The sequence below is a fragment of the Diceros bicornis genome, chromosome 4 (assembly GCF_020826845.1).
Source record: "Diceros bicornis minor isolate mBicDic1 chromosome 4, mDicBic1.mat.cur, whole genome shotgun sequence".
NCBI lineage: Eukaryota > Metazoa > Chordata > Mammalia > Perissodactyla > Rhinocerotidae > Diceros > Diceros bicornis.
In genome coordinates this window covers 63290307-63302984 of record NC_080743.1, presented here as the reverse complement: position 1 = coordinate 63302984, position 12678 = coordinate 63290307, and the positions used below count along the sequence as shown (strand labels likewise).

At 35.6% G+C, this 12678-nt stretch overlaps 1 protein-coding gene across 1 annotated transcript; it reads left to right on the top strand.

Annotated features, from left to right (window-relative positions):
• The first annotated feature begins 265 nt into the window (after positions 1-265).
• Positions 266-1282, top strand: LOC131401441 (olfactory receptor 10X1-like). Its single transcript, XM_058536758.1, has one exon. It carries the CDS (start codon positions 305-307, stop codon positions 1280-1282), a length of 978 nt encoding a protein of 325 aa, XP_058392741.1. The 5' UTR covers positions 266-304.
• The last annotated feature ends 11396 nt before the right edge of the window (positions 1283-12678 follow it).

Sequence of the window (12678 nt, the reverse complement as noted above, 5' to 3'; positions counted from 1 at the left end):
AATTAGAATATTTTTGCCCTATTGTATTACCAGTCAAATAAAAGTCTTAAAAGAAAAAAGGCCAGGAAAAGTCCTCTTGTCATGTAATTAATCAATAATTCATTGCCGAATAAATAAGACATGAATGAAAGAACAATTAGGAGAACACATCATCTATGCATATATGGTGTTTTGGTAAAATAAATGAAAAATCAGTTGGTAATTGTAACTCTGATCATTTGTCTTACTCACATCGCAGTTTTCAAAGAATAATGGAGAGTTAAATGTTTATTTCTTGTTTCTTTCAGATATCAGACATTAAATAATGAAGATCAACCAGACAATCCTACAGGAATTCATTCTTGTTGGCTTTTCTGTTTACCCACATGTACAGACATTCCTCTTTGTGGTCTTCTTTTGCCTCTACCTTCTCACCCTCACAGGTAACCTGACCATCATGGGTCTTACTTGGGTGGACAGAGCTCTCCACACCCCTATGTACCTCTTCCTCAGTGCACTCTCCTTCTCTGAGACCTGCTACACCACGGCCATCATCCCCAAGACGCTGGCAGATCTACTGGCCAAAAGTAGAAGTATTTCAGTCACGGGTTGTGGCTTGCAGTTGTATTTCCTCCTGGGATTTGGTGGCAGTAATTGTATCATCCTTACATTGATGGGCTATGATCGCTTCCTGGCCATCTGCAACCCTCTCAGATATCCCCTGCTTATGACCAACATGGTATGTGTACAACTTGTGGCCTATGCTTGGGCTGGAGGCTTCTTTATCTCTCTGATAGAGACTGCACTCATATTCAGGGGCTCTTTCTGCAGCCCCAACCTTGTCAAACACTTCTTCTGCCATATGAGGGAAGTTGTGAGGCTGAACTGTATAGATAGTGACCTCACAGAATTTATTATAATCCTTATCCCAGCGTCAGGCTTGCTGGGCACCTTCCTGCTCATCATCCTTACTTACGTTTTCATTCTGTCCACTGTCCTCAGGATCCCTTCAGCTGAGGGCAAGCAGAAGGCATTTTCTACCTGTGCCTCCCACATCACAGTGGTCGCCATCCACTTTGGTTTTGCGTCTATTGCTTATCTGAAGGCTGAAGCCTCAGGGGGAGATGACACACTGATAGCAGTCACTTACACTATCATTACCCCGTTCCTCAACCCCCTCATTTTCAGCCTCAGGAATAAGGACATGAAGAATGCTTTTAGAAAGGTGCTTGGAATGACAAGGTCTTTGAATGAATACTTTTGGATTATTTCTGCATGGTTGACTGTCCCCAGAATTCAGTGACACATCTACCCTTTGTCATCTGGAGGAGCCTGTACCATTTGTCTTGTCCCAGAGGCTGGCATATGGAAATCAACTGACTGAGCCTGAGACTTAACCCATCGCAACAATTTACTCAGCTTGTAAAGGAAGTTGTCCAATTCTTCTACTTCTACTTCTCCTACTGTCCCACTGTATCTAGTTTTACTACTACTATTAGTTGTCCAACCACGTTTATTTCTATTATCTTCCTCTGCAGATACTAGGCTTCTGTCAGTCAGTCTCTGGGTGTCCTTCACCGTTAATAGGATGGGAAAAGAAAGATTGTGGAAGGAAAAAACAACACCTGTGACCACTACACTAAGAAATATTTTCAAATCTCTAAAGATGTAAAGATTTAGGAATTTTGCTAGGCAGCAGTGGGAAGCACCAGGTTGCACCTCTCAGGAAATAAACTGTTTGTAATAGGAGATACATTATGTAGAAATCATCAACTGTCTACTTGTGCATAGCTGGACTGATACATCTGTTTATTAAGTGCCCATGCCATATTGATTACTAAATATTTTTTATAATATTGTTCATGACTATGTCCTTCCAATGACTATCAGATGATAACCTCCTTATATACAGGGTATCTCGGAACATTGATTCAAACAAATAAACAGGATAGTAGAGCCTTCATATTCTATGAATGCAGGAATACATGGGTGAGGGCTGGGAATAACCCCCATTTTCTTTAAGATGAAGATATTCCAAAACAAATGTTTTAAAAAAATTAGTGATGTCATGAAATTGAGGGTTTGACAAAGAAAGGTATTTTGAAATAATTGTGGCAGACATAAAATGTGTAATAAAGGAAATCAGATCAATATAGCATCAATCTTTATATCACCAGGAACAAAATTAGAAACACTGTGGAGGTTATATTACAGAATATTTGTAAGTGGTCTTACTGAAAATTCTGACATATAAGCTTAGAGGCTATCTGAATCTCTTTCTCATATCTGCTATAGCGAAATCTGTGACCTCTCATGAAGGACATAATTTTTGTGCTAGGGTTTGGTATACATAAAATATATGAAAAATGTTGGAGTCATTTCTGAACTCCATTATTTACATGGATATTATAAAGACAAATGAGATAATGGATGCAAATTATATGTACATATGGTGATTAAGGTTACCTCTTGCCACAACTCTATTTTCTTCCCTAGGGCCATTTTTGTGGCAAATGTGCAAGCAAAATATTTCACCTCTTTAATCTGTGATCACTGTCTCAGTGTAAAAGTATTTTTTCTACATTTATTCCACCCCTGAGAATTGAGTTATTCAATCGACAGAAGCTATAAAATCTTGGAAATAAATACTAATAATTTATCCACTCATGGTGAGTGTAGAAGATATTATGTTAAGTCTAGAGTCAAGTTCCTGAAGTTGAATTTGGGCAAATTGCGCTGCATATACCTGAGGTGGTGACTACAGCAGGGATGGCTAGTTGTTTAGAAATAAGTAACTGAATGGGAGCTGGAAAATACTCATATTTTTGGAATTCAAGAAACACACTCATAAATAAATCATGAGTCAAATAAGAGATCCCATGGATATTAGAAAAAGTGATTTGGAAAGGAAAGGAAAACACTACAGGTGGAATCTTGTGGGATAGTTTTTTAGTGTTTAGATGGAAATATATAGCCTTAAAAATGCATATTAGAAAAACTCACTGGCTGAATATTAATAAGCTAAGCATTCATCTCAAGAATTAAGGAAAGAAATAACTAAATGAACAGAGAAAGATTGTAAAGAAAAAATGAAAAGTTAACAGCAGAAATTGATTAACTAATAGTGTACAATGGAGTGGTTCAAAGAGGTCAAAGGCTGCAATATTGAAAATATTGATGAATTACATCGTTCCCTGGTGAGATTGATGAAGAAATAAAGATAGGAAAAGAATAACAAGAATGGGAATGAAAATTTGGGCATTTCTCAGATCAAATAGACATAAAAAATGAGAGACTGTCATGAATGACTTTATGAACATAAATTTGAGAACTTACATAAAATGTGAAAATTCATATAAAATATGTATTAAAACTGACATAGGGAGAAATAGATATTTAATTCTCAAGAAATTTAATTTCAATTAATATATTTCACATTAAAAAAAAAAAACTCTATGTCTTTTATCTTCACTAGCACATTCTGCCAAACTTTTAAGGTCGAAATTATGCCAAACTTGCGCAAAATCTTCCATGGAATAGAAAAGATTAAACACTGCCCAATTCATTTTTTTGGCCAGCGTGATATAGAAATTAAATCTTGAAAACTTACTCAGGAACATAGATACAAAACTCTTAAGTAAAATATTATGAAACCTAATATACATACGCAAATTGGATTTAGTCCAGAAATGCAAGGTTAGCACATTTGAAAATTAATCATGGTAATTTACCACATTGTTGGAATAAAGGATATTAATCATATGATTATCTTAATTAATACAGGAAAATCCTTTCATAAAATTTAATATCTATCCTGAGAATAAATAAAACCTCTTAGCATAATAAGAATTAAAAGGAAGTTCCTTAAAATAATGAAGATGTTCTGAAGAAAAATCTCTATCAAACATCTTACTTAACGGCCCGGGTTAAGTCAGGAACAAGACAAGAAAGCCTTCCACCATCACTTCTATTTCATCTTATTCTATAAAGTCAATGAATTAAGAAAAGAAAAGGAAAAAGAGACACAAGGATAACAAAGGAAGAAAAATGGTCATGTCTCATGAATTATATGATTTTGTATGTTAGAAATTCAAAATAATCTGTAGATGAATTATTAGAATTAATAATTGATATACTGCTGGGTACATGATAAATAAACATATCAATTGTATTCCCATAAATTAGCAAGAATCGGAGTACGATTTTTAAAAATATGTCATATATTAAAGCTTCAAAAGTATGAAAGCCTTAGGAATAAATTTAATAAAAGACACAAAACCTTTTCAGAGAAAACTGTAAAGCATTATTAAAATAATTTTAAAAGAACTATGTAAATGTTGAGATATGCCATTTCATGGATTAGAAGACTTGATATTTTACATATGTCTATTCTTCCCATAATAATGTATGTTTCAAAGAAATCCCAATGAAAATCCCAATAATTTCCTTTTTTGTGTATGAAACTATAAGGTGACTTAAAATTTACGTGGGTTTACAAGTACTTAAGACAGTCTTGTAGAACAACTTAAGATGATTTGTTTTACCAAATATCAAGACTCAATATGCAGCTATAGTGTGGTATTGGCACAAGTGACAAATAGACCAATAGAGTGGAAGAGAGAGCCCCAAAGACCCAAAGTCACATGGGCAGTTACTTTATGACAAATATAGATTTGCAGGGAGGTGAGAAAGCAACAGATTTTTCAAAGACTTGTGCTAGGAAAACTGCATATCCATACAGGAAAAACAAAACCTGCCTCCATAGTCAATTTCTGTGTATTAAAAGCTAAATTTGAAAGGCAAATCAATAAAACTTTTAAATGCTGATATGAAAGAATATCTTCACAATATCCTTAGGATATGAAAAGATTATTTAAACTGGACATAAAAATCTTAACTAAAAATGAAAAGATCAATTGAAATTGAGAAATTTTTTTCACTAAAAAACATTATTCAGCAAACGGATTGGCAAGGCACATAAAACTAGAAAGAAACTTAAGGAATTGATTAACATAAAATTTTAGATAGTGATTACAGTTGGAAGGAAGGGGCTGTATAGGGAGGGCCCCATAGAGGGACTACTGGCCGGCAAAGTTCTTTTTCTAGATCCGGGTAGTAAATACAAAGGTCCTTGCCTCACAAAAAAATTCACTAAGTTGTGTGTTTGGATGATTTTCTGAATCAATGTCTTATTTTATAATATAAAGATTAAACATGGAATTCCAAAGAATGAGACAAAATATATAGAACAAGCATAATTGTCAAAAGGGTCTTACATAGTATATATTAAATTCCTATCAAAAATAAAAATGATAGATAATTTAATCAACAGCAAAAAATATTCAAGAGATATTAATATATCTTTCATAAAAGAAAATATACAAATCTCCAATAAATATGTGAAAAGGTATTTCATCTCGTTAGTTAACGTGCTAATAAACATTAAAACCCCAGTGAGATACCACGATACATCCACTTAAATGGTTAAAATTAAAAGGCTGGATTAACAAGTGTTGATGAAGCTGTGGAGCAACAAGAACTCCTGTATCCTCCTCGTGAGAGTGTATAGTGGTTCAGTCACTTTATAAAACAGTTTGGTATTATAGACTTATTTTGGTGATACCTATGGTCTAGCTTTTCTTCTCTTAGGTGTGCACCTTAGAGAATTGTGTGCATATGTGTACCGTGAGGCGTATATAAGAATGTTCATAGAAGCAATATTTGCAATAGATTAAAGATGGGAATTACTCAAATATTCACCAATAGTAGAATAGATAGACAAATTGTAGTATATTCATAGTGTATTAGTATGCAGCAATAAAAGTGAATAACTATAGCTACATGCTTCATTGTACTCATGAAGCTCCTTGTTTTTCAGTTTAGACCTTACCTTTCTTCAACAATCTAAGAGATAGATTATAATTCAAGGACTTTATCTCTAGCCTAATTTCTCATTAGATTGTTCTAAATTTTAATATTCTGAGAAGCATTAAGATATTCTCTCTTGTCAATAGCGAATACAACAAGACATCAATGAAGAAATAAAATGAGATCAAATCTTCTATTCTCAACCTAAATATGAAAAGCTTTCTTTTGTTTTTTCTATACATGTGAAGAATTTACTCTGTTCAAGACAATACACTAGCTATGAGGAAAACAAATAAACCAAAACATATAGTTTGTTCTTTCAAGAAACTCACATTCTACTTGTGGAGAGGCCAGACAATCATGATATAACTTGGATTAAGGTTTGCACAGAGATCCCTGGGAGCACTCAGGAGACACAGCACCCACACAATGTCACTAGAAGTTTCAGTCATATGGTGGGCCAGTGTCACCAGACAAGTCTGCTCTACCTCAATGTCTCAGCATCATTTAAGAAGCCGTCTAAACAGGGCAAAGACACAGCCAGGAGGAGTCCTCCTGGAGTCAGATCAAATAGCAAACACTGACCTCAGGAACTTTCCCTTCAAAGGAGACTGAATTTGTTTTTATTTTTCTGTGGAGCAGTTTATTTTCCAAGGCAGGGTTGAAAACAATAGAACAACCATTAACTAAAAGCTGGGCATAGTCAGGACAAGGATAGCAAAGGAAGTCCTATCAAAACCACTGTCATCCCAGGGTAAATGTGGGCATAACCAAGACTGTGCTCTGAGGAACAACATCGTAGATTTGACACTGTAAGAGTGTGAAGCAGGATAGAGTTCACTAAAATACTTGAGCCAGTAACTAAAGAAATAGAAAAGCAGATAACAAAAACAAGACCCAGGGTATATGTGGAGAAACCAGTAATCAGAGTTTCTACAATATATCATCCAAAATATGCAGTTTCCAAGAACAAAAAATATGAGACATGCAAAGAAGTAGGAATATATTACCCATTATCACAAAAAATGAGGCAATAGAAATGGCCCGTGAGAGTGACTAATGCCTTATTTAAAAGACAAAATCTTCAAATATAATTTTAAACTACAAAGGAGTAATAAAAGTTGAAAAGTTGCAGTTGAAAAGTACAATAACTGAAATGAAAATTCACTGAGAAGAGCTCAACAGATCTGAACTGGCAAAAGAAAGAATTAGTGAACCTGAAGTTAGATCAATAGAGATGATGCAGTCTGAAAAACAGAGAGAAAAAAATAAAGAAAAATGTTGGATACCATTAACAAGAATAATGAGAGTAGCAGAAGGAGAGAAAAGGGAGAAAGGGGAAGAAAAATTATTTGAAGAAATAATGGCTGAAAACTGCATAAACTTATGGAAAACCAATTCTGCACATCCAGGAAGCTCAACAAACTCAAGAAAAGTAAATATAACGAGGTCTACAAACAGACACACCAAACAACAGCAGAATATACATTCTTCTCAAGTGCACATGGAACATTCTCCAAGATAGGCCACATGGTAGGGCATAAAGCAAGTCTCAATAAATTTAAAAGGATACAAATCCTACAAAACATGTACTTCCACGACAATAAAATGAAATGAGAAATCAATAACACAAGGGAATAGGGAAATTCACAAGTGTGTGGAAAGTAAACAACATACTTCTAAATGACCAAGGGGCCTAAAAAGAAATCAGAAAAGAAATTGTAAAACACTTTGAGATGAATGAAAATAGAGACACAATCTAATAAAATTTATGAGAGTCAGCTAAAACAGTGCTTAGAGGGAAATTTATAGCTAAAAATAACTATATTTAAAAAGAAGATTTCTTTTTAATAGATTTAAAAATAAGTAATCTCACCACCCACCATAAGACACTGCAAAAAGAATGGCAAACTAATCCTGAGGTAAATAGAAGGTAGGAAATAGTAAAGGATACAGTGAAAATTAATAAAATAGAGAGATTATCAAAAAAATAGAAAAAAATCAATGAAGCCAAAAGCTGGTTCTTCCATAAGATTGAAAAAAGTGAAAAAACTTTAGCTCAATTGACCAAGACTAAACAGAGAAAACTCAAATTATTAGACTCAGAAATGAGAGAGATGACATCTCTACTGACCTTACAGAAATAAAAAGGTTTACAAATGAATACTATGAGCAATTGCATACCAATAAATTAGATAACTTCAATGTCAATGATATGCACAGATTTGTAGAAAAACAAGACCACCAAACCTAACTCAAGAAGAAATAGTCAATCTGAATAGAATTATAACAAGTAGAGTGATTGAAAGTATCTATTCTCTCAATATTTTTAGTAATAGAACCCTCTGGAATTTTAGCAGGGTACACAAATGGCCAATTAGTTACTATATTCCTTAGCCTCCTTTGCAGCCGGGTTTGGTTAGGTGACTAAGTTCTTACCAATGAGATGTAAGTGGAAATGATAGGTTTCCTGTGGTTTCAGGCCCAAAGACCTATGGAATTACCAGGGCATTTTAAAATAAGTATGTTTCACATTGTAGGCAAATCATCATCACCTAATTTGTCTCTTTATTGTCACATAGCCTAATGATGTAGGAATGACAGCAGCAGCAGCACCCATATTTGATAGAAAAAAAACTGGCTCAGCTTTCTACCTCTGAAAGAGAGAAAGAACAGTAATTTCCCGAGCTCCTAAATTATCATATTATGTATTGCTTAGGTCATTCAATAAAGATTTATTGGGTACCTATTATGTGCAAAGCATTAAACTTAATGAGGATAGAGAAATGAGTGAGATCTTCTGCTCCTGAGAAGGAAAAAACCAGGTAAATACACAATTACTCTGTATATCTGTTAACAGAGTCATAGTCACAATAGTGGATGTGATGGATCTCCTGGACAAAACATTCATGGAACAACTGATGTTCATGATGTTTAGTCATGTGCAAAAGTCCAGAGGCAAAAAACAGAGTGGCATCTTAAAGAACTCTGACATGACTAGAGGGTTAAACAAGAGTGATAGGTAATAGGTGTGGAAGGGAGGGTGCCCATAAAAGGGAACATTCAAGAGCAAGTAAAAGATGAATGGTACAATACGATCAACATCATTTAGTCCCAAGAAGATCAATGGATAAAGAGCTGCTCTTGATTCTAAGAGGAAATGCAATGGGAGAAATCCTCAAGATCTCCCTCATTAATTGTTATTTGGAACCTAAGCTGTCAAATGAGAAGGGTGTGTTTAAAAAGCTTATCACAGTGTGAATGTTAAAACTTCAGGCTCATCTTCCCTGGTGGAAGAATGCTGCCCTGATATCATAAAAATCTTGAAGTGCCAGGAGAGGAGGAATGTTGTTCCAAGACTGACAAGGAAGGAAGGACATAGCCCAGAAGTTAGAGTGAAAAGAAAAAAAAGATGCAAACAACAAGAGCTCAACGCACACAATGCGCTGATAAACTCAGAGCTAGCGGAGGGGTCTGAGAACTGTGATTCAGAAGCAGTCTATCCAGGAGGGCCTTCTCTAAAAGGGAGGGCAGATTAGGAGAAGGCTATAGATAAAGGGAGAGAGACAATATCTGTCAGGGATTAAATAGCAGGCCAATATGAAAAGCAAATGGCATTCTGTTTTCAACAACTGAGCAGGAAACCTGGGAAGATGATGATGTCAAGTGATATTGAGGAATGGGGAAGAGTTAGCGTCATGGGCACCTCTGGGCACAAGGGACCCTACTTGCAGGCTTGCATTTGAGTTAGCAGACAATTTAAGCCAGAGCGGTCTGCAGAGCAGGACTGGCTTCAAAATGTTGTGAACCAGGCAATGAGTTTCTTAGGCTCCTTCCCACTGTCCACCCCATTTTTAACAACATCTTTCCTCCATTCACCAAGACTGATTCTGGGACAAGTTGGAATTTCAACAAAATTTCATGCAGTGTTATTACTGGATAGAACTCTAGTTTGTTCCCAGTTTGTGTAATTTACAAAATATGTATCTGAATGAAGTAAATTATTCAAGATTATACAAATCAAGACTGAAACTAATTTCACCAATATTGTTTGAGTTTCTACTATGTTCTAGGCACTGCTCTGTATACTGACAATAGAGGGATGAGGACAGGTACCTTTTCAGAATTTTTGTCATTGCTCAGTCCACTGCAGCATCTGAATTCCCTTACTTTGGCTCTTGGGAGTTTCTAACCATCATTATTGAGTTTTTTCCATCCTCTACTATTACCCATCCCCAAGGTGTGCTATGCTTTCTTCCTATCCTATCTTCACCCTTACCACTCATATCTCCCTCTAAACTCTCTCTCAGAAAAATATCTGAAACATTAAGTCAGTTTTTCAAATCTGGATTTATGTGCCCTGGAGGGTGCAAAAGGACTTTCCAAAATCCAGGTATGAACCATTCTGAAGGAATCATACCCTGATCTTCAACTCCCATATCTGCTCTTCTTAAAACTGCTCTGCTTGACAAAGTATTTCTTCTCCTTTCTCACTTTCCTTTTCACAACTTTTTCTCCCTCTGTACAAAGGAAGGCATAACATAATTTACTGTGTGGAAGTGCCCCAGAGGGTAAGTTAGTGGCAGTGTAAATGTCAGTGCTGAGAAAGTGAATGATTAGTAAGTGAGTAACACATCCTTCTGCAAGCCAGTGGTTTCCAATCTGTTTCTTTGTGGTTTCTTTCAACACAATTGAAACAGAAGCTAATTGAGTTATCAGCTAATAGATCAATAAAAATCATTTTGGTGATAGATGACTGTGTAATTTCTGACACATAACTAATAGAAAGTTCAAATAATTTAGTGTTATCATTATAACAAGGCAACGTCCATTGCCCAAGCTATGGTATATCAATGCCACTTATTTATGTGAACTAGTTTCCTCAGTGTTTATATCTCCAAAATGAAAAGTAAGCATGAGATTGATGCTGAAACCTTTCTCATTATGGTAATAAGTAGTCTTCATGAATGCACACAAGAATTGAAAAAAGTCTAAGCCACGTTATTATGAAATGGTGTTCCAATAAGTTTCTAAAATGTTCTCTAATGTATTTTTAAACATTTGTCATATATTTCTATTGCCCTGGTGAAATATATGCTAACTATATAATAATATCTAGAAGAATGTCTTTTTTAAAACACTTAAGGCCAACAGTACAGGAAACAAATCATATAGATAGATAGATAGACAGACAGATAGATAATAGATGATACATTAGATAGAGATAGAGAAATTAATAAAAGGTTTACACTATGATAATATATTACCATACTATGACTTATGAGTTCACTAAGAAAAATAATGTAAAATTCCCACTTTTTAAAGATACCTGCACTAGTGAAATTTTAAGACAAGTATTAATGGATAGCGCCATTATTTAGATTTCACTGAACATGTAAAGGAATGATATAATAGTTTAATTTAAAATGTCACTACTGACAATGCAGTGAAAATTAGATTTCCTGCAACTATTTAAATATATGATAAAAAAATAGATGTCAAGTTTAAAATATGCAAGCTGATAGATTATTTTATTTATTTATTTATTTTTATGAGGAAGATCAACCCTGAGCTAACATCCAATGCCAATCCTTCCCTTTTTGCCTAGGAAGAGTGGCCCTGGGCTAACATCTGTGCCCATCTTCCTCTACTTTATATGGGACACCGCCACAACATGTCTTGACAAGTAGTGTGTTAGTGTGCGCCCGGGATCCGAACCCGTGAACGCTTGGGCCGCCAAAGCAAAGATTGCACACTTAACCACTAAGCTACCAGGCCGGCCCCTGTTAAATTACTTTATTACTTTTTAAGTTGCTTCAAGGAAAATATGTGAAGACAAGTGCTTAAGTCCCACCCAAAATGAAAATGCTTAATGATATCTAATATGTGATCCAATCTCAAGTCAGATTCATAATTTTGCCAGATGCCCTCTGGAGATGCCATACCACAGGCAATATTGATAGCAGACTGGAAAGGCACAGAGGGACGGTTGGAAGGCACATGACTGACCCTTCCACTTTGATGCCTCTCCAACTGTATCAGTTTTCTGTCACTGTCGTAACAAGTTACCACAAATTTATGGCTTAAAACAATAGAGGTTTAATCTCGCACAGTTCTGGAGGCCAGAAGTCTGAAATCAATATCATTTGGCCCAATTCAAGGTGTTGGCAAGGCCATGCTCCCTCCAGAGGCTTTAGTGGAGATTCCATTCCTTGCCTCTTTTAGTTTCTGGTGGCTGCTGGCATTCTTTGGCTTGTGGCCACATCACTCCAATCTTCCAGCATTTTAAAGTCTCTCTCTGTTCCATCTTCACAGTGACTTCTCCTCTATGTGTCTATTTCAAATTTCCCTCTGCCTTTCTCTTATAAGGATCCTTGAAATTGCATTTAAGGTCCACTTGGATAATCCAGGGTAATCTCCCATCTCAATACCCTTAACTTAATCACACGTGCAAAGACTTTTTCATATGACACAATATTTCCAGGTTCTGGGAATTAAGACATGGACACCTTTTGGGGATCCTTTTTTCAACCTACCACACCAGCCCTGAGAATGAGACAGTGTAATTCTAGCACAGAAAATGTACTCAAAAATGCTAGTAAAATGAATTGAAAAATGATTCATTTCTGAAGCAGAACTCTTTCATCTCCTCTATGCTGAATTATTTCTTCAACTATGAATGAATACTTCCCAATCCAACCTCCCTCCTCCCACACTGATACCAAACCCAGTGGGTACGGCTTCTGGTGAGTTAAATAAGACTTTACACCAGTGGAAGTTGTCTCACGAGGTCAAGTGTATTTGCAGCAAATAGGAGGCCGTGAGGATTCA

What these genes read in the sequence shown, in the direction of transcription:
- LOC131401441 (XM_058536758.1), top strand. Translation starts at nt 305, where the DNA reads ATGAAGATCAACCAGACAATCCTACAGGAATTCATTCTTGTTGGCTTT.